The sequence below is a fragment of the Spea bombifrons genome, chromosome 4, assembly GCF_027358695.1.
Source record: "Spea bombifrons isolate aSpeBom1 chromosome 4, aSpeBom1.2.pri, whole genome shotgun sequence".
NCBI lineage: Eukaryota > Metazoa > Chordata > Amphibia > Anura > Pelobatidae > Spea > Spea bombifrons.
The window spans coordinates 9,381,429-9,401,940 of NC_071090.1; the positions used below are offsets into that span (position 1 = coordinate 9,381,429).

General features: G+C 38.6%; 1 protein-coding gene across 1 annotated transcript in view; it reads left to right on the forward strand.

Moving 5' to 3' along the window:
• Window positions 1–19,941, forward strand: part of ANXA6 (annexin A6) — a 31,297-nt gene extending 11,356 nt beyond the window's left edge. The window contains exons 4-26 of the mRNA XM_053463476.1: window positions 1,788–1,882; window positions 2,539–2,652; window positions 2,916–3,006; window positions 3,621–3,700; window positions 4,972–5,028; window positions 5,770–5,863; window positions 6,888–6,983; window positions 7,862–7,920; window positions 8,355–8,477; window positions 9,343–9,401; window positions 10,126–10,204; window positions 13,078–13,159; window positions 13,354–13,448; window positions 13,636–13,749; window positions 14,544–14,634; window positions 15,391–15,470; window positions 15,852–15,905; window positions 16,506–16,523; window positions 17,004–17,097; window positions 17,598–17,693; window positions 18,976–19,034; window positions 19,305–19,427; window positions 19,628–19,941. Of these exons, the coding sequence (XP_053319451.1) occupies window positions 1,788–1,882; window positions 2,539–2,652; window positions 2,916–3,006; window positions 3,621–3,700; window positions 4,972–5,028; window positions 5,770–5,863; window positions 6,888–6,983; window positions 7,862–7,920; window positions 8,355–8,477; window positions 9,343–9,401; window positions 10,126–10,204; window positions 13,078–13,159; window positions 13,354–13,448; window positions 13,636–13,749; window positions 14,544–14,634; window positions 15,391–15,470; window positions 15,852–15,905; window positions 16,506–16,523; window positions 17,004–17,097; window positions 17,598–17,693; window positions 18,976–19,034; window positions 19,305–19,427; window positions 19,628–19,687 (1,913 nt within the window). The 3' untranslated portion in view covers window positions 19,688–19,941. The remainder of the gene's footprint in view (window positions 1–1,787; window positions 1,883–2,538; window positions 2,653–2,915; window positions 3,007–3,620; window positions 3,701–4,971; window positions 5,029–5,769; window positions 5,864–6,887; window positions 6,984–7,861; window positions 7,921–8,354; window positions 8,478–9,342; window positions 9,402–10,125; window positions 10,205–13,077; window positions 13,160–13,353; window positions 13,449–13,635; window positions 13,750–14,543; window positions 14,635–15,390; window positions 15,471–15,851; window positions 15,906–16,505; window positions 16,524–17,003; window positions 17,098–17,597; window positions 17,694–18,975; window positions 19,035–19,304; window positions 19,428–19,627) is intronic.
• Window positions 19,942–20,512: the final 571 nt, after the last annotated feature.

The window sequence follows — 20,512 nt, forward strand, 5'->3', positions numbered from 1 at the left end:
CTATTTGTATGTGTTTATATATATTATATATTAATGTGGAGGTTTATTATCAAGAATTTATTTAACATATATTCTAGTTAAAGGGACAGTAAGCTGTACTCTGTAAAAATTTTCATATGCATTCTTCAGAATAAAAAAAAATAAATGAAGCACTTGCCTGAGGTAGCAGCTGCAGCTCTGTAGCTGCAATCCTCCCCTGTAGGCCCGCCATTCTTATCATTCATCGGCTGCTTCCGTGGCAGGAAAGCACTCCTATTAAAATCACAAAGCCAGCAGTGGAGCTGAATGGAGGGGAGTATATCACGTGTAGTGGGCACGCAGCTATCATATGTATTAAAGTGCATATGGTGGCTGGAGTGTCTCTTTAACAGGCAATGGTTCAGCGAGAAATCTTCCTTGCAGGTGCTTCCTAATCTACTCAGGCAGCAGCATTGCACGGTGTCTGCACAAACAACGGTGCGCATATGGGATATATGGGATACTTTCCCAAATACATTCTTCTCCAGCTGCTGGGTTCAGGAGGAATGAATGGGCTATTGTGTCCGATCGTGGAAGGGGAAAGGCAGAGTTGCTCACTCTGCAGGGCACAGGAAAGCTGAAATTACATCATTTCACATGAAAAAGAGAGCACAACAAACCCAACAACATTATGTGCAACCCAATAATGCATAACTTTTACAATAGGCTGTACATTCGGTTTTCATTCTGCTGATGTTCATCATGAGGCCAGAGAGGAATTAAACTAATTCTCGCCCTGGATCTTCCGTTCCCGTAATTGCCAATTACCCATCTTATCTGTTAAGCTTCTGCACAGGATTAGGTTGTAACTGGTGTCACGTTCTACATATTTTATTTGTCCTAATTATATCTTAATACAGATTATCATGTAATATAAATATATATGATATATATCAGTATACAAGTTATCATATAATATATATACGGTATATAATATATATATTATATATAAAATAATATATCAGTATACAGATTAACATATAAATACCCTCATGTTTTGCATTTTACATGGTAGTTATTTCCTACGGGCATAAATTAACCAGGAGCCTGACTCGAAATGGTTGTATTAAAGAACTTAAAGAATGCAGAACACTTGAAATATCAGATGTTTCTCAGCTGTCGTGTGGAGCCAATGCTTGTTGTTGTAGTGACAATGCAGGCGGTCACTAAATGTTCCAGATACTTTGGGGAATTCCCTCATATACTATACTAGGTTGTTGCCCTTTCCCTTACAGCATCACGCGAACATTGTTTTTTCAATAGTTGCATTGTACAATAATAAAAAGAAACGTCTAGGACACCATACTGTACATGTTAAGACCTCTTTTAAAATGTTAAACCTGAATCTTTATGCATAATCAGGTCCAGCCTGGCTATCTGCCTCCCAATCAAATGCCCAGTTGGTCGCTGGCCAACAGCACCACATACGCACCCAATCTGCTGCTCAACAGCACCTCAGACGAGAAGCCCATTGGTGGCCCCACACATGCCCATGCCATTTTTTTTTTAGCTTTAGAATGTCAACATGTGCATGGACCTTCATAGATGTCCTCCACACCTTGTTGTCGCTTCAGTTGTATCTCAGACAAGCACCTCTTCAAATTGAGGACACATGGAGTTGCCTGGCACCAACAGCGGTCCTGTATATTTGAATATTTTCAGCTAAAACTGCATTTTTAATGAAATGGTTGCTCAGTTTAGTTTATAGGGGCTTAAAATGTAAAAGAAGAGCTAAACCGATACTGATCAATTTCTTTCATGCTTTATAGGCAGTGATAAAGAAGCCATATTGGGCCTCATCACCTCCAGGAGAAACCACCAGCGTATTGAAATCATTCAAGCCTACAAATCCCTCTATGGAAAGGTACAGTCGCAGCCATTGAAATGCGATGGTGTTTAGATGTTAAAGATATATATATGTGTGTGTGTATATACTGTATATGTGTGTGTGTGTGTCTGTGTTAGAATCGTAGTAATCCATGTTATGTGTACACCATGGAAGCAGGGTTTGCTTCACCCTTCTCACTACACTGACACCTAGGGTCATGAATATGCACTCATATATTAAGATCTTGCTTCATGCTTTGTATAAACTTCTGGGTGTATAAAGGTTAACAAAGGTTATATATTTCAAATATGCCTGATTTAAGGAATATAGGGGAAAAACTGGAAAAAGACAAAAGAACATAAAAACTGCAATTATGCCAATATATAACTGGCTTTGTATAAAATGTTCATGAATGCAAATGTTATAAGAAATGATGTAGCCGGTATTTCGTTGGACCTTTTCTCCTTTGTATAAAGGCTTTTATTTCTGTTTATGGCATTAGGGTTATTTTAGTAATTGACACCTTAATAAATCATTCCCGTAGTGGTTTTCTCAATGTGATGACCTTGCAGTCACATTATAAGATTATTGGAAATGTACAAAATACCTAATATATATATACCACGAAATGTAAAACCAGAATGTATTGGGTTCCTTGCGGTAATCAATGCTTATTCTCCCTCTTCCGATAGGATCTTATTGATGATCTGAAATATGAGCTGACAGGAAAATTTGAGAGGCTTATCGTGGGATTGATGCGCCCCGCTGCTTATTTTGATGCCAAGGAGATGAAGGATGCTATAGATGTAAGTGATGTGTTGCTTTCTGTCATTTCTTCTCTTGGTGGTCAAATCTATATCATTGTTTTTTTAGTGTCCATTTAGCATTAAAAATAACTCCAGTACTAGGTATTCTGCGGTTACTTTGTTGCTAATGTAACAGCTAAAACTTTAAGGACTGTCGCTTTGGAGTAGACTATGTAACTGAACACTTGGATGTGTTATGGTACTGTTTGATGATCTTGGGTCTTGGAATCTGTCCAGTAAAGATATGGCTGGTTATGTTGCAGGGTGTTGGCACCGATGAAAAATGCCTTATTGAGATCCTGGCGTCCCGAGACAACCAGCAGATCCATGCACTAGTGGAGGCCTACAAAGATGGTGAGTACACACAAGATCAAAGCTGGACAACCAAGCCGGTGCAGATTTCTAAAACCTGACCAATAACAGATTTAACAGTGGGAACATATTTTGTCCTCCTAATGGCCATTTGGGGCAGGGAGGCTAGCAGGGTTAATTGTCACTATAACTATAACACATTGAAAATCTTGGCACATGATGGACCCCCTTCCAGGACATCACTAGCCCCAGAATAATATTTTGTGTCCTTCTTGGAGGCCCATTTCAGAAATTAGAGACCATGAAAAGTGGATCTATGTTTTATATCACCCTGATCATATAATCCTTCTAGACGTTAAAATATGGCTTCAGACATTTCAAGTTATTTTCACATATGGAATTATTAAGTACCGTTAAGTACAGATTGTGAAAACACTATGACTGTTGAATGATAGTTTGTTGGCTGAATTTTGTGTAATGATAAAACAAAATCTGCGTCCATTATGACAGAAGGGAAAAGTGGACACAATTAAATAGGACCACAAATGTCTCCATTCAAGTCAACATGGTATTGGGAATAGAACTTCAACACTTTAAACTACTTTCCGTCATCTTGTTGTTGACAAACCTCTACTCTTTTTTGTACATTATGGCAGCCTACGGTCGAGATCTGGAGACAGATGTGATCAAAGATACAAGCGGCCACTTTAAGAAGATGCTGATTGTTTTGCTACAGGTACAAAACGCCTACTGAGATTCCCTTACCTGACCACGGTGCAGAGATAACCTTCTCGTTTCTCTACCCAACATCAATGTAATGTGTCCTGTATAGTTATTTATCAAGGATCAACACCACAAAAATATTTTCAGATGTAGATTTTAAACAAAGGAATTTGGTGTCTATTTACATTCTACAAGATTTATGGGGGTAACCATGACTTTTCATCCAAACACTTTGGTGTTTGCTGATCTACAGGAGTGCATCCAGGCGCAGTCATGTAGATCCTTCTTTATCTTCTGACGCCGGTACAGAATTCTTCGAGCCATAGACACAAACAGCTTTACACTTTAACAGTTGTATAGGGGAAAAACAATATTGTTCCAAAGCATCTTTATCAAGCAATAATCTGTGAGAACGGGTCTCTAATTAAAGCAAGTGTAGCCCTTATGCTGACATCAGAAGGCAGACATGTGCAGAGTAAGCTGTTTACAGAATGTGGACGTAGACATGAAACAGCTGCCACTTTCATAGCCAAAAAAACATCTGTAAACTTAAAAATGAGTCACTTCCCTCTTTAAATATATACATGGGTAATTCTGTGTCATGGCAACCGTACCAAATTTAACCAAGTTTAAGATTGTGAGTGAAAGATTCGTTTTTGTTTACATTAGATACCATCAGATACACTTAATATAGTTCAACATCGACAGATGGCATTTTGCAAAAATAATTTCTAAGCATAATACTAGTATTTTTCGCTGGCATTTTTACACTCTTAGAAAAGATTCCCCTTTACACAAGTATGAGGACAGTAGAACATTGGCTAAATTAGGGACTGGGGGATTTGAGTTCCAAAGAGGGACTGTCCCCTAAAAAAGAAAAAAACACTTAGAGGATATATAATTATTACATTAAAATGAGACAAAACTGGTACAAAGGATAATATATATATATATATATATATATATATATATATGTAAACAAAAGAATAATAGTTGACCCTGTATACTATTCTTCTAAATGTCAGGTACATAAATATCTATCAATAAGTCACATAAAAAGTCTCCTGCCCCCAGTCATGCCTCAACTACACCCCCCTAAAACCAAGCTGTCCCTCTTTGAAATGTTGGGGGGTATGCAGTTATCATATTGCGGTAGCTAGACAACCATTCATTTGCATTTATGACCAATAGTTTGATTATTTGGAAACCAGTATAATTTGATTTTCTGCACCCATCTTGTGATCCATCGTATATGTTTGGTTCGTGTGTTTTCTTTGTTGCCAGGGAACTCGGGAAGAAGATGATGTAGTGAGTGAAGATCTGGTGCTGCAAGATGCCCAGGTAAAGTCTATTTAATTTCAGAAATGAATGGTTTTGTTAGAAAAAAAAGTGCCATTGGAGGTATTCATAAACATCATCAATATATCCAATTAATACTATAATGGAGATTCACACTTTCCATATTCCTCAAATGTAAAAGAACTTACATGTGTAGGCTTAAACATGGCAATCAAGTACAAAAGTACAAGTACAAACCAAATTTGAGAAACGCGACCAAGAATGGACAGTCACTTCATGGCCTGCCCTACGGTGTGTCCCCACTTGGGAGAATCTCAAGTTAGTTTTGTATGGTATTTTACCCTTTGAGGATCTCTTGGAGCCTACCCCAAGTTTAAAGGTGAGTTCAGACGTGGACTTCCTTGCTCTCTTGTACCCCACTGACGAGGCCAATGAAGGCCGAAACGCACTTCGGGTTGTTGATTTGGAAAACATGCCTCGCATTTCAGTTCCGGACTGCCGTTGGGGCTGGAGAAGACTGTTATGTTGATGGAGATTTCTGCTCTGCAAGAGAGAAGGTTGAGATGCTCCCAAGCGGGGACACTCTGTCGGACAGGCTATGAAGCAACTGTCCGTTCCTGGTTAAGCATCTCAAATTTTGCTTTTTTTATTTTATTTAGTTCTATTGCAGTTCTAGCACTGAGAAATGTTTTTAATGACAATTTTATTGTACAAATCTGGCAGGATTACGCTATTAATGGATCTGTCCCTTAAAACTATGCCATGTGTTGTCCTTGAATACAGGATTTATTTGATGCTGGAGAGCAGAAATGGGGGACAGACGAGGCTCAGTTTATCTATATCCTGGGAAGCAGGAGCAGAGAACATCTTAGGATGGGTAAGCGCTGAACCTGTGTGCGTTCATATTATTTATTATTATTATTTTGACAAGATGTCTAGAAGCTAGTTTTCTCTGCAGTCCCATTTATTTTAAACAGGACTAAACAAAATGCATTGAGTTTTATTCCTGCTTTGTTGAGGGTTGTTCTATAACTGGGCCATTTGTTTGGGTTTTTGCGCAGACTCGAAGTTACTAGCTGCTTGAACATTTGTTTCATTTCAGAAATTAATGACATTTAGTTGAACAAAAGTGTCGTTAGGGGAATTTATATAGATAAAGCAGGTTTGTATGACTTGTTAAAAAACAAAAGTGTTTGTAGGGGAACAGATTTAGGAAAACTTATGTGACCTAGCTGTATAAAGATGCGGCTTAGTCAACCTAATTCTTAACTTTTTTAAAGATTTGGAGAACCAGAAGTTGTCACCTTTTCCTGATTAATCTATTATCTTTATACACCAGTTAAATAGTAGCATCCATCTATAAATAATAAAACACCCACCAACTAGCTAAACCAATTGCTTTGCTTCCGGTGAAATCTGGGAGCAGGGTGTGACATCATGCAGTGACATCACTTCCTATCTACTTTATTTTTGTCCCATAGAGTCGAAATCAAGTAAATCCTTACTAATTGAAAGATTTGTATATATTCACGAAGACATAACATCCCGCGCTCATTTAGCTCTGTGGTTATAATAGAAGTTTTTGGACTAATGCCTTCACTACAATTAATTTTGTTGAAAATTATAATGCCAAAAAAGGCCCCGGCACAGTTGAACGAGCCTTTACATCCCTCCTTCCTCCGTTTCTAAACTCATAAGGGGAAAACGTAAATGAGGGAGGATGTCTGGATAGGATCTATCAAAAGGCTCTGGATGCGTTCTAAACACTCTAAAATGTTTAGGCATTCATTCATAATAGCAATGATGTTGGTGCTGCAGCATTCAGTTACAAAAGTGTTACATGTAGGTGGAACAGCCCCTTAAAGTATAACGAAAACATATTTACTGTACCATTTACACAGTTTTTGACGAGTATGAGAAAATTGCTGGAAAGCCCATAGAAGAGAGTATTAAAGGAGAGCTTTCTGGGGACTTTGAGAAGCTCATGTTGGCCGTAGGTAAGTTCTCACCCAACCCTGCTTCTGTAGACATGTTGAACAAGTATTTTTACAACCGAGGGCGTACCTTTGATATACATTTTTTTGCAGTTTGTTTATGTGATACAGTTACTTGTGCAATAATATACCAGGTTCCTCCAAGCCACTGGTAAGAGGAACTTTTAACAGAGCTCTCCCTTCTAATTAAATCTATATGACATTTATGTCTATACATGGCCTCAGTTAGCCAAGAGACAACTATTGTGGAGTTTTGATTGACGAGCTCTATCGATTTGAATACAAATCCTATGTTCTGAGCTTATTCTCAGTTGAGTAAAGCCATAAGAACATGGAAGAAACTTAATACATACTTGATTAAATGTAAGATGGAGAGAAAGTTTTCTGTAATGTGAGGCAAGTACTCTTGCTCCAGAAAGCCAAAACACATATATTTTAGCCCCTCTTGGACCCGTCAGTGACACCCTAAAGAGGTACTAGTCACTGCCGAGGCCCACAGAGGCTGAAACATATGATAAAGATTGTCAGCAGCCTTGTGTAGAGATGTCTTGCCTGGTATTTCGGGTCTAATCTTGCCTTGTTGATTGGTCTGCAATCCCAATGGTGTTTTTTTTCTTGTATAATAGCATAAGTAAACAACAATTTGACATGTTATTTATCTTTGCCTGCTATCATGTACATTGGTGATTGAGGAGTTCTTAACGTTCCTACACTAGAGCGGTGTTCACTGGCACAGAGCTTTGTGGGGGGTATGAATGGAAAAAAATGAATTAGAATTCTATTGCAACGTAACGTTATCAAAACCAGAAGAGTCCAGAGAACACGATAACATATGGCTACTGATCTAATCACCATGCTAATATGTGTGTTTTTCCCCCAAGTACAATGTATCCGCAGCATCAGGGATTATTTCGCTACCAGGCTGTACAAAGCCATGAAGGTACGTGAACCCCAATAGGTAACGTCAAATTCTGAATGTATAATCAAGATCAGAGGACACTTGTGACACAAACTAAATGGGGAATGTCAGATGTTTAATTTTTGTATTTGTGTATTTTTCATTTTAAATGTATTAACATTATATAGATTTATATATGATAAATTATCATTTTCATTAATTATTATTTCCCCCGGGTGAACCATGTAATTGTTTATTACATTTTAATCCTATGTTTTTTATATAATACATACAAATATGGCTACATTTTCCTGTTGACTATGAAGTCATTCATATTTTTGCTCACCATAAGCATACATAATTGGTTAGATAAAGAGACTATAGGCTGTAGACCAAATAATTGGTCGTAAAGATGGACCTGATGTTTTACAAACCCAGACGTTTCATTAAATTGACTATAAAGTATTTATTTTCAGGGCATGGGTACAGCTGACAATACCCTTATCCGGATCATGGTTTCACGCAGCGAGATTGACATGATGGACATTAGAGAGTCATTCAGGACAAAGTATGAGAAGTCCCTCTACTCAATGATCAAGGTAATGTCCAACAGTATCAGGTGCAGAAGATGTTGAAGATGTTGATGATGACAAAAAAAACAATGTCTAAAAACTTTAGTTTAATTTTTGTTGTTTTCTGCATTAAGATGATGCTCTACAAAACATTTATTGGGTTTTATGACATGTTAAGCCAACAAGAACCTTGGCTCACTTGTAATTTTATTATTTTCTGCGATAGGTTTAAATACATAAAAAAATAGCAAAGTAGCTTTTAGGAAATATTTTCAGTTCTATGATAATATCAGTACCGGCTTTTTTTTTCAACGCAACAAAATATATAAAATATAAAAATATGAATGATTAAATAATGATTTCTGGGATGGTTTAGGGATTCAGTTGTTCCCTAAATGGTGTTTCTACTTTATTTAGTTTGAAAAGTATTAAAAGTCAACAGAATAGATTGATAAACACATTTAATATTTTTCCAGTAAAACGAGCCAACGGCAAACCCAACCTAAGCCAAAAACAGTTCAAGACAACCAAACTAACCAGCAAGCGCTGAAAGGTCTAACATTGGCAGATGACACCTTATATATATATATAATTATATGATATAGGTTGCCCTATAATAATCTCGATCGAAGTTCGTTTCCAGTAATGGAATTAGGGTTCAAAAAAAGGTTTGAGATCATGGTGTGAGGATTCAAATAAAGTAAGGATTGTCCTATATGTGGTTGGAGATTAGGGGCCGTAGGGTTTGGATTTAGCCGGCGGCTGCAATGTTAGCACACATGTGCAAATCTTTATTCTCTGTATCTTTAATTTATTTGGATAAAATGTAATATCGGAGTTTGCTGCTGTATTCTAAACAGTTTTCTGATCGTGTAAATGATCTTTATTTCAGCATGATACATCTGGTGAATACAAGAAGGCTCTGCTGAACCTGTGTGGAGGGGATGACGAGTATGTATTATCAGAACTGGATTGGTACATTGTTTACAGCTCGAGAATGAGATCAGATCGTAGTCTACAACCAGAAGGAATGGATAAAAGAAAGTGGGAAAAATCACACATATTTGCAAATGTACCTCTACCCACTGTTTCCTGGATTGGATTTTAAATGTGAATTACTAAATCCAGAGTAAAGTAACGTCTACATTTAAAGAATTTAGGACAGATTTACCATCTCCAAGCTTCCCATTGGAGACTGAAGCTCAAGGTGTCCGAGGTCTGAGCTTTATTCATTTCTAGGAGTCTTGTGGACATCTTGGGTAGTGAAGGTCCCTGACAGGTCCTCCCTCTGATAAGGGCCGAGTTGAACCTTGAACCCCATTAGTGAATAGCCCATCAAGACATTTGGCCAGTTTAATGAATAACCCCAATTCAGTGTTATCTATAGGGATAAGAAATAGATGCTCATGTATAATTCACTAGAGAGACAGATTTCATTAAATAAGTTTTTGGCACTGTAATCTTGAACTGCCAACGTGTTGTAAATGTTGCCCGCTGCCTTCTAATTTACGCAAAGGGAGATTTAACAGACATGAGCTCTCTGTTTCCATATGGCTTTTATCGGCAACATATCTGGTCTATAAGTATATTGATTTACCATCATTATCTGCTGAAATGGCAAATGTCAGTTTATCTCCAGCACATGTCACACACCGGCTGTCCCTTTTCTTTCCAGCGCCGCTGGGGAGTTTTTCCCAGAAGCAGCTCAAGCAGCCTATCAGAAGTGGGAGCTTAGCGCCGCGATGCGCGTGGAGGTTGGAGCAGATGCCGCATCTTATCCCCTTTCTCCCTGCTACTTGCGCTGCTTTTTGACCTAACAAAGTTAATTTAACCTGGCCGACTGCCGCTATCCGCCATGCTGCTTGCTTGCCACGAATTAGCCAGAGCGAGAATGCACTCTATAACAAACACTCTAATATCCCCCCCCCTGCTTTTCACTAGATGTGGTGTGACTGCTAACACTGATAAGATGATTCTGGTAACTTTATACTGGTTTGGGTTCTCTTGCTAACTGTCTAGTGCATTCTAGCACTTTCTGAAGACGCATTTCTGACTTCAAGACCGGATTTACCGGATTTTGGCAAAATAAAATGACATTAAAGGGATAGTACGATTTATATAACGAGTGCTAAAAATGGAGGGCTTCCATGGGTAATATGAGGCTAAGTCAACTATTTTTTTCCTGGGTATCCAAGGTCCAATCAACATTCCTGTACTTTTTAACTGACTTATCTAGTTAATTCAATGTAAATTGACTTAATTAATCTAAGAGCTCTGGATCTGATTTGGAAGACGGATGGATTAGCATCATAGATATAAAAGCCCTTCATTTCCCAGCAGTTTGCTTGCTACTTTACTATCCCTTTACAACCATTATAGCTGGAACATGGGTGGCATTAGGGTGGTGGCTGAGATCGGAGACGGCCATATTTAAATGTGGATGGGCTATATTTTAGACGTGCCCACGTTCTTCCTGTAATGCCCCAAAAAATCGAACTCATGGAAAATCCGGCCCTGATTAATCTTTCTGTTTGGCTTTAAATCTAACTAACATTCATTTTTATTCTTAGAAATGCAGTTTATTTAGCGCTCTGTAGATTCTGTTGATTCCCAAATTACCAGTTGATTCTTAATTATCCTTCAATTAAATGCACTTTTCTTTATTCTTTTGCAGAAAATATGCTTTTACTTCCCAAGCTATGTTTACATGCTTATAGACGCTATTTTTTCCTCAACTGTTTTTCGTATCAATAACTAAATTTGTTGCTTGTTTTGATTACAGTGGCATGAAAAAGTAAATGAACCTTTTAGAATCACCTGGTTTTCTGCATTAATTCTTCATAAAATAGGATCTTATCTACATCCAAGTCATAACTAGAGACACACAATGTGCTTAAGCTATTTACACACCCATTAAACATTCTCAGTGCTGGTGGAAAGAGTCAGTGAACCCTTGGATTTAATATCAGGAGGAATTTTAGGCCATTCTTCCTTATAGACCTGCTTTAGCTCAGCCATATTCCTAGCATGTCTTGTATGAACGTCTCTCTTGAGGTCATTTCCCAGCATCTCTAATGGGGTAAGGTCTGAGCTCTGACTGAGCCACTCAGAAAGTGGGATTTGATGTTTAGGGTCATTGTCCTGCTGCATTACACAACTTCTATTGAGCTTCAACTGCCGGACAGCCACCCTGACATTATCCTATATAATACCTTGATAAACTTGAGAATTCATTGTGCCCTGATGACCTTCATGAGGGCAAGTTGTCCAAAGTAGCCCCAAATAACGATGCTCCCTCCACCATACTTCATCATTTGGATGTTTTCATGTGGGTGCCCCTTTTTATGCCATATGCAGTGCTGGGTGTTGTTTCCAAACAACTCAAACTTAGTTTTCCCAATTTTCACATTTTCCCAGTAGCGCTGCGGAGTGTCGAGGTGCTCTTTGGCAAACTTCAGATGAACAGCGATGTTAAATTGGAGAGCAGTGGCTTCTTAAGTGCTGTCCTGCCATGGACTTCATGCCTGTTCAATGTTTTGCATATGGTAGACTCATGAACAGAGATCTCAACCAGTTCCAATGATTTCTTCCAACCTTTAGCTGTTACTTCTTGTTGCTGTTCTTTTTGACCTCATTGAGCATTCTGCGTTGTGCCCATGGAGTCATCTTAGCTGGGTGCCCACTTCTAGGGAGAGTAGCCACAGAACTAAATTTATAAACAAATTGTCTAACTGTGAACTGATGAATATGTAACCTCTTCAGTATGACTCTGTAACCCTTTCCACCTTTATGCAAATCAACAATTCGTGAGGTTCTCTGAGATTTCTTTTTGTGAGGCACAGTTCACATCAGCAGATGCTTCTTGAGAAGAGCAAACTCAAAATGTTTTTTGTGTCAAAATATCTCTGAAACACACCTCTGTTTCATTGACTCGACTCGATGTTTGCTAACTCCTGCCTCCAATTAACTTTTGTTGAAGTTTTTCGCTTTTTCCAACCCACACTCTGAATGTTTGATTGATGTATTCAATATGGACCAACTTATACACAAATACTGGTAATTTCAAAGGGTTCACTTACTTTTTCTTGCCACTGTAAATATCACTTTATACGTGTGCTGTTGAACCAAGATCCTGTGAAGTTTGCATTTCAACAACAGCTCGGCGTACCTGTTGGTTATCCCTGCTTAGGATCAATATTTAAAAATATTTTCAAGTCTTAAAAAAAACACCAGTTTATAATATAAATATAAATAGTCTTTTACTACCGTCAATGGTACAGCGCTGCAGAATATAATGTGGCTATTTAAATCAATAGGTAATAATAACCCATTACATATCCATAGTTAACACTTTCTCGCCATGACAAATTGATATAGAATAGCTAATATCCTAATATGCATAATTAATGTAGTGTACTGAGGCTTTGGTAATCCAAGGCACAGATTACAGGGTAAAGGCTTGTAGATTAAGGTCATTAACAGTAACCACAAGATTAACAGTGGCGATAATGCAAATGTAGTTTTTGGAGTCATAATTATTTATGTGCTTGAGTTCCATTAAACCGATAAAGGTGAACAACTTTTTGTGATGGAATGAAGTTACTTATGTTTCTTAATGTCTCCATAGCTGAAAGGAACCATCTTTCCTGCATCAGGTTTCAATGCAGACGCTGACGGGAAGGTTTTGAGGAAGGCCATGAAGGGAATTGGTAAGCATATTGTGTGATAGTATACCTTTGCCTGAGAATTTGGGGTTTAAAGGACCTGTTTACTGTCCCATATAGCCCCACCAATGAAGAATTCGAATCAGTATCTAGCGATCAATACTTATCAACTAGAACACTGCAGCTCCAGCGCTACAGCCTGGGGATTAGGAATATAACTTTGTTTGTATCTATCGTAGGTACCGATGAAGATGCCATCATTGACATAATAACCAAGCGCAGTAATTCTCAGAGGCAAGAAATATTAAAGGCTTTTAAGTCCCACTTTGGACGGGTAAGTGTTTATGGTTTTTTTTCCCCAATCTTCTAGTTTGTTATATGAAGTGCAATCTTGGTTTTATCCTTTTGTTTAGCCCTATACCGTGTTCAGCGTCCTGGCACCCAAAGCATTAAATCATTATTCTCACTACTGGCTCATCATTTTCATCTTGAAGGCTTACAACATGTTTCTCCTTTTCTAGGACCTGATGGCAGATCTGAAATCAGAACTCTCTGGTACATTGTGCAAGCTGATCCTTGGTCTTATGATGACACCGGCCCAGTTTGATGCCAAGCAGTTAAACAAAGCCATAGCGGTATTTTTCATTTGCATTTGGTTACTAATATGTTGCATTAGTAGGTTTATGGCATATATACTCATATATGGTATAAATATACCATACATAAATGGTATAATGGTAGGCCATACTAGGTAGGCCATACTAGCCATTACTACAGCAATACAAGGTGATGAGGGCTGGCAGTGGTGCTATGCATACACAACTCTACCACCATATATACTACCTTCTACGTAAGGCAAAATATATGCCGGTAAACATAATGTCAGCCATTAAAACCAAGGCATGGCATAATCAAGAGGGGATATCCAAGTTGTCCTTGTTAAGTGTGTAGTGGTGACATTCTAGGAGACACTCTAAGGGATTGTTGACTTTGGATGCGTTTGCGTTTATAGTCGCTTGTTGTCTTTGTTAAAGAAAATAATATCTTTAGGCAAGGATGTAACTCTGGATCCCCCGAAAGATATCACAGACTTTTCGGTAAATGCTAGGCAAACAAGTTCTCATATAACAACAACAAAAAAAAAAACTAGCGGGAGGGTGGGTCTGAATTCAGGGTCCGTGTAACCTTTAATTATTGTCTAGCTTTTTCTTTAATTTTGGATTTTTTTGATTGGGCAGAAGGGAAATCTATTTCCTGTCTCTTGGATTTAATATAACTGAAGAATAACTTTTTCTACGAAAAATGTCTTTTTATAAATGTTTATAAAACAGTTTATGTTCATGTTCAATCAAACAATAGATAACAAGAGATATGGGCAAATCGTTATGTTTTTGACACATGAAAGAGTTTTGAATCTATTTGTTCACAGGGGGCAGGGACAGATGAAAAAGTTCTCATTGAAATTTTGGCCACCAGAACAAATGAGGAGATCCATGCCATTAACCAAGCTTATCAGAACGGTAACCCATAAGCAAACTTGGGAAATCTTTGCGTGTGACAAATATCATCTTCTCTCTTTTTGTTTGTTGTTATTTATTGGGGTAAACCCTTCTGGGTAACTTTAGATAGATGGTGTGGTCCATGGGCAATTTACTTTATGTCATACTCTACACTGCTGATTGAGTGGAGAACATCACAACCTGGTGTTCCTCTACGTTTGTAAACACGCAAGAGAAGAGGACCAGAGACAATGTTGCTTAGAGCACAAGAAACCATGCGGGAGGTTCTGGTTGTTTCCACCAAAAAGCCTTTTTTTAACCACAAAAACTGCCATGGCGTATCCATAATCATGGGATCCAGTCTGCTGGGGCTTTGTTTGGGTCAACTAGCTAGCGAGAGCCCCACATAGAATTTGATTACAGTTAGGAATAAATCAGCCTATCTAGTCTGCCCCAAATAAGTAAGAACACTTGGCAGGCATGATCAAAACTTTTTACTACATTTGCCTGGTAGGTGACGTAACAATGAGCGCTTATGACTTCAAACTGCAGGATGCTCCTTGACAGCTCCGTGCATTATAGCAAATTCACGTCCAATGAAAATAATGTCGACTATACATTTTTCGTACTACAAGGCAACACTTGTCTGTAGCCTATAAAATCTATCCAATTGGCCAGTCTGACAATCCATTTTTTTCCCTCACGGTAATACCTAGATAACACGTGTGCCCTCCAACACTGAACTGACATGCTAACTATCAGTATCTTCTTTCCAAGCTTATCACAAGTCACTGGAAGATGCTGTAAGCTCAGACACATCTGGACATTTGAAGAGGATCCTTGTGTCACTGTGTTCGGTGAGTTATCACCATCAATGACTATTCTTTTTTTTAAAGAGACGCTAGCTGTAGGAGTGATGGTAAAGGGCCTCTGTACGCCTACTGTACACGTTAGGGTGTGAAGCTTCTAGAGGCTCATGCAATAATGGTATTTACTTATTTGATTATGTTCTTCATTGTATAACATTATATAACATGTCTTTAGTTCTTAAAAAAGACACCCTCTTTCCGGTTCGATGTGTGTTTATACTCCCGGTGGCCTAATTGGCAGGCTATATCTTTATATCAACGTATCATTTGTGTACCAGTTGCTTTCTTTCCATTCACATACATTTGTGGAAACCTGTATCTGTTGTTTTTTTTTATTTATTTTTTTTATGTGTTTGTTTTGTTGTTTAGGGTAACCGAGATGAGGGTGGTGAAGACATGGACAAAGCCACAGACGATGCTAAGGTAAAGGGATGTCGTTGTATATATCGGTTCATTATCGGGAAAAAAGCGAGTATTGTCAAGAGAAATGGGGCGGTAAATTACAGTAAATGCAGAGAAGATTGTTGGAAACCATACATCTCTAAAGCTGCATAAACATTTGCAAGCTCGCAGCAGGGCGTAATTTGGGGATGTTTGCCAACATTGGCTTGCTGTCAGCATACCTACCCCATGTCATGGCCAACACAATGTCACAGGGGATTTCACAGGTCAAATGTAGGTCTATGCTGCAGTTCATACACTCGCCAGTAGGTGGTGCAGAGTTTATTCAGCTGAATGCACAAAATACATGATTGTGTTATTTTAATTATAGAAGCGATAGATAAAAATCTTGGTACTCTCCTTATAAAAACTAAAGTATGTTTTGCCAAACCCTGGGTACATTCCACACGAGCGGTTTTCCACAAACAATTTTCTGTGTATAGCCCTAGGTAATTAACCAAATAATATGTTTGTGGATAGCATTATACAGCTTCATTCACCTTAAATTATCTAATTATCTCAGTATCATTATAACCAACCTTGTGTTAATCTGAGTTTTTTTTTTCTTTTGCTCAAATATAGATTCTTGCCTCAGTTTTGGTGAGTAAAATGTTCTCTTGTTTTTGGTTCCTTTGTACAACCCTTTCTTGTAAACGATTTCCCTTTGTACATAGCATTACACAGGATAATTTGCTTCCATCTTCCATCTATTAGAGGTTATTCAATAAGCTCTAAGCTGGCCCAAGTGAATTGTAAATGTAATCAAATAACCTTGTCCATGGCTTTATTCATGATGGGTGGGTGTGTGAACCAGTTCATGTCAATGTAAAATGCACAGCTCAGATAGAATAAGAGGAATACATTTAGCTGATCAAAAGAGACCCAAAGGTCAATGGGAACTCCACTCAGGAGAACTTAAGTCAATTTAGAGCTGCTCAGTAAGTGGATACTCTGGTGGGTCACTCTGTATTTCTGGTACTTTCATTATTTTAGCTATGGAAGTTACAAATCAAATTCCTGGGTTCTGTCTAATCCTTCTTTTTGTATAATGAACTGTTCTCCATGAATTGTTCTTTGTAGGAAGTCTCTGACTCTGTATCTGGTGATACCAGCTCCTTGGAGACACGCTTCATGACCATCTTGTGCACACGTAGTTATCCACATCTCAAAAGAGGTAAACTACAATACTGTTCTATTCTTGTCCAGTGGGAGAAGCAGGACCATAGTTTTAGTTCTGATTCTTGATAAGTGAAGTTTTCAAACCAAGACTACACTAAACCTGCTCCTTGATATTAGTCATGGATTAGTAGAGTTAGTGTCAAGCAGCATACGGATAGGGCCGTTATCTATACCGTCTTTCTCTACGTCTTTTTTCTACTTACAATACTTGTAACATTCATTAAGCTTTCTCAGAAACCAAGCTTACATAAACCACCGTTTCCCAACCATTTCCAACAAAGTAAGCGATCGCTCAACTACCCGCGATGTGCAACTTTATTTACCAATAACTCTTGCTACTAACCTATGAAATACCATTAACAATTATAGAATTTATTTGTTAAAAAGGCACCCCAAGAGCCTATATACACACGTTAGCCACAAAGCATGTGATGATACTCATGTCATACATGTAATTTCATACATATACCTAACTATTCCAAAAATCTTTCACAGTATTCCAGGAGTTTATCAAGCAGACAAACCATGATGTGGAACAGACCATTAAGAAAGAGATGTCAGGGGATGTCAAGAGTGCTTTTGTTGCCATTGGTGAGTAGCATTCTTGGTCACGCCATTATATTGCTCTCCCTCCTATTTTCCTCTCCGGCCTGTACATCAATTTGCAATGGGATTGGGCAACATGTGATTAGTCTATGCGTGTTGTATATTAGCTTCCGTGGCCCATGCATGTATCTGTATTCCATCGTATGTGGGTGGCTCAACCCATGAACATGTGGAGAAGAAAATTACCACTCATTCAAAGAAACAGAGCATTTTTCCATTCTTGGCTCATCCATTGGAAAATTGGGGGAGATTACGCCTACACAATCTCAACATGGAACATGGTAGGCGATGGAACAAGTTTCACAATGGAATGATGCCGACAACAGAAACGCTCAAGGAGGTTCTGTCACTTTTCCCAATTTCTACATTTAGAAATCAGTGTTCTAGGCAGCAATGTGATTATAGATTAAAAAAAGCAATGCTCATATATTTGAAGCAAAGAGGAAAGGGGTACGCTAGCTGGTAGTTGAGGCAGGTTTGCAAGGTTTGGAGCCTGGGTAGCCCTGGCAGGAGATGGGGAATAAGGGGGTGGCGTAGGTGGGATTTTACAAAGGGTAAGGCAATGCGATCCTTACAGTCCCCCATTTTTAATAGTCACCTACTTATTTTCTTTAACTTGTAAATTCCCAGGGTGGGGGGCGCTTTACAGGTTGCAGTCAAGTCCTTGTGCCAATTAAAGTTGCATGCCCTCGCATCAATGCGCAAGCAACTTGTATTAATGAATATGACATGCATGTGACTTAAGTCGAGTCACCTCATTCGAGTAAACCATCGACTGTCAACATGACTCTTTAGTGAATAGACTTCTTTTTATATGTACCACCCGCATGATCATTCCTCCCCCTCAAGTAAAAATTGCTCACATACTGTTAAATGTATTTCTTTGGTCCATGCAGAAAAACTCTGGACATGTAATTAAATAACTAGCACAAGCACGTACAGATGTATTTACCTTGGGCTTGACCCACCACCTCGTGGTTGCCATCTTCGTTGCAGAGCCTTTGTTTGGGAAATGGGATCAGTGATCTCCATTGGTTTGGGTCGGGGGAGACCGTTGCTCCTCTGGACCTGCCGCCTTAGAATACATCTCTGAGCACATATGTTGTCATTTTTCTCAGATATCTCACCTTTCCTAATGTAAAGCTATCCCTTATTTTAAAATGAAATATCTATAACGTCTTAATAAATTAAATTTATCCATGCTTAATAAATTAATAATAAATTAAATTTATCCATTCCTTTCTCATTTTTCTTTTTTCCTTCTCAGTACGCAGTGTGAAAAATAAGCCAGCATTTTTTGCGGAGAGACTCTATAAAGCAATGAAGGTAGGTCACGAGGCATGTCTTGGCAAATGCCTAATCATTGTCTGCAGGGGATAATGGATCCTTTAATGGAGATTTGGGGTATTAGCTTCTGCTTACATCACCTGACACGTTAGTTTTCTATCACCTTTTCTTGTCTGAGCAGGACTGAAAAGGCAATGGTTCTGGATAGCGGTGTCCTTTTTATGTTCATTTATATGATGTGGGGGAAGGAATACAAAATAATTACTAGTAAATCTATGTGTAATCTAAAATAGCATGTATGTTTCTCAGGGAGCTGGAACAGATGAAAGAACACTCAGCAGGATTTTGGTGTCCAGAAGTGAAATCGACTTATTCAACATCCGTCAAGAGTTTAAGGCAGCCTATGAAAAGTCACTGCACCATTGCATTGAGGTGAATAACCAGACATGCATTTCTTACAACAAAGCACTTGCCAATGTCCTAGAACATTTGTCTCCATGTACTGTCTATAAAATTGCCCACTGTAGGATCACACTTGCGTTGTTCGAACATCGATTTCTCCATGCACCCAATCACCAGGTCTGTTCACTGAATATTATCACTCACAATTTGCCTATTATCTTGTATCACAGAGTGAAACGTCTGGGGATTACTGCAAAGCCCTGCTGGCCATTGTAGGCGGTGATGACTAATCTACGAAGATCTATCGCACTCAAGTCCAAGATGTGGCTGCAGAAGTCCACATACCAAATGTCTTTACATTAGCTAGAGTCCTGGACCTGATGACCACACACACATGAAAAGCAAACTTTGCAAGAAGATAGCGCATTACAGATAGCGCATTACAGATATCCATTGGCTTGGGACTGGGTGGGTGGATGGGAGGGAATGAAGAAGATTTAAAAAAAGGGTAGCTGTTTACAATTAGTAAACTTTTTTGGAATACCTTTGAGCTCCTCTTACAAAGAAACAGGGGCATGGAACCACCATGCCCGTTAACACCAAATTCAATTGGTCGTATTTCTTTCCTGAGCACAGGAGGCAAAATTAAAATAAATGTGTCTAGATGGCAAAAAATGGTGAAAAATGATCTTCTTTTTTATACATTCAATAGAAAGACATACCAATACGAAGTTAACCTACAATCACTAAGGAATATTTTCATTAATGATTAACAGAACATGTCCTTCCTTACAACGTGTCATTTACATATTCCCTTATAAAGAAACTATAAACTCAATCACAATGCCAATGTAAAGTCAGATTTTGTGATTTGCTAGAGGTCGATAGAGTTTCACTGTGGCATAGAGACAAGGCTGCCAAAAGAAATTGTGTGGCCCATATGCTTAAAGCCTGGACCCCCATGCCCGTTCCATCAGCCTGCCCTATGTCCATCCCAGTGTCCTATCCATCGTCCCACACATCACTATGCCTTAAGATCTTTTTCACAATTTAAGCTACAGTAGCTCATCAATGAGCCTTGGTTGCCCCATGACCCTGTCACCGTTTCACCGCAA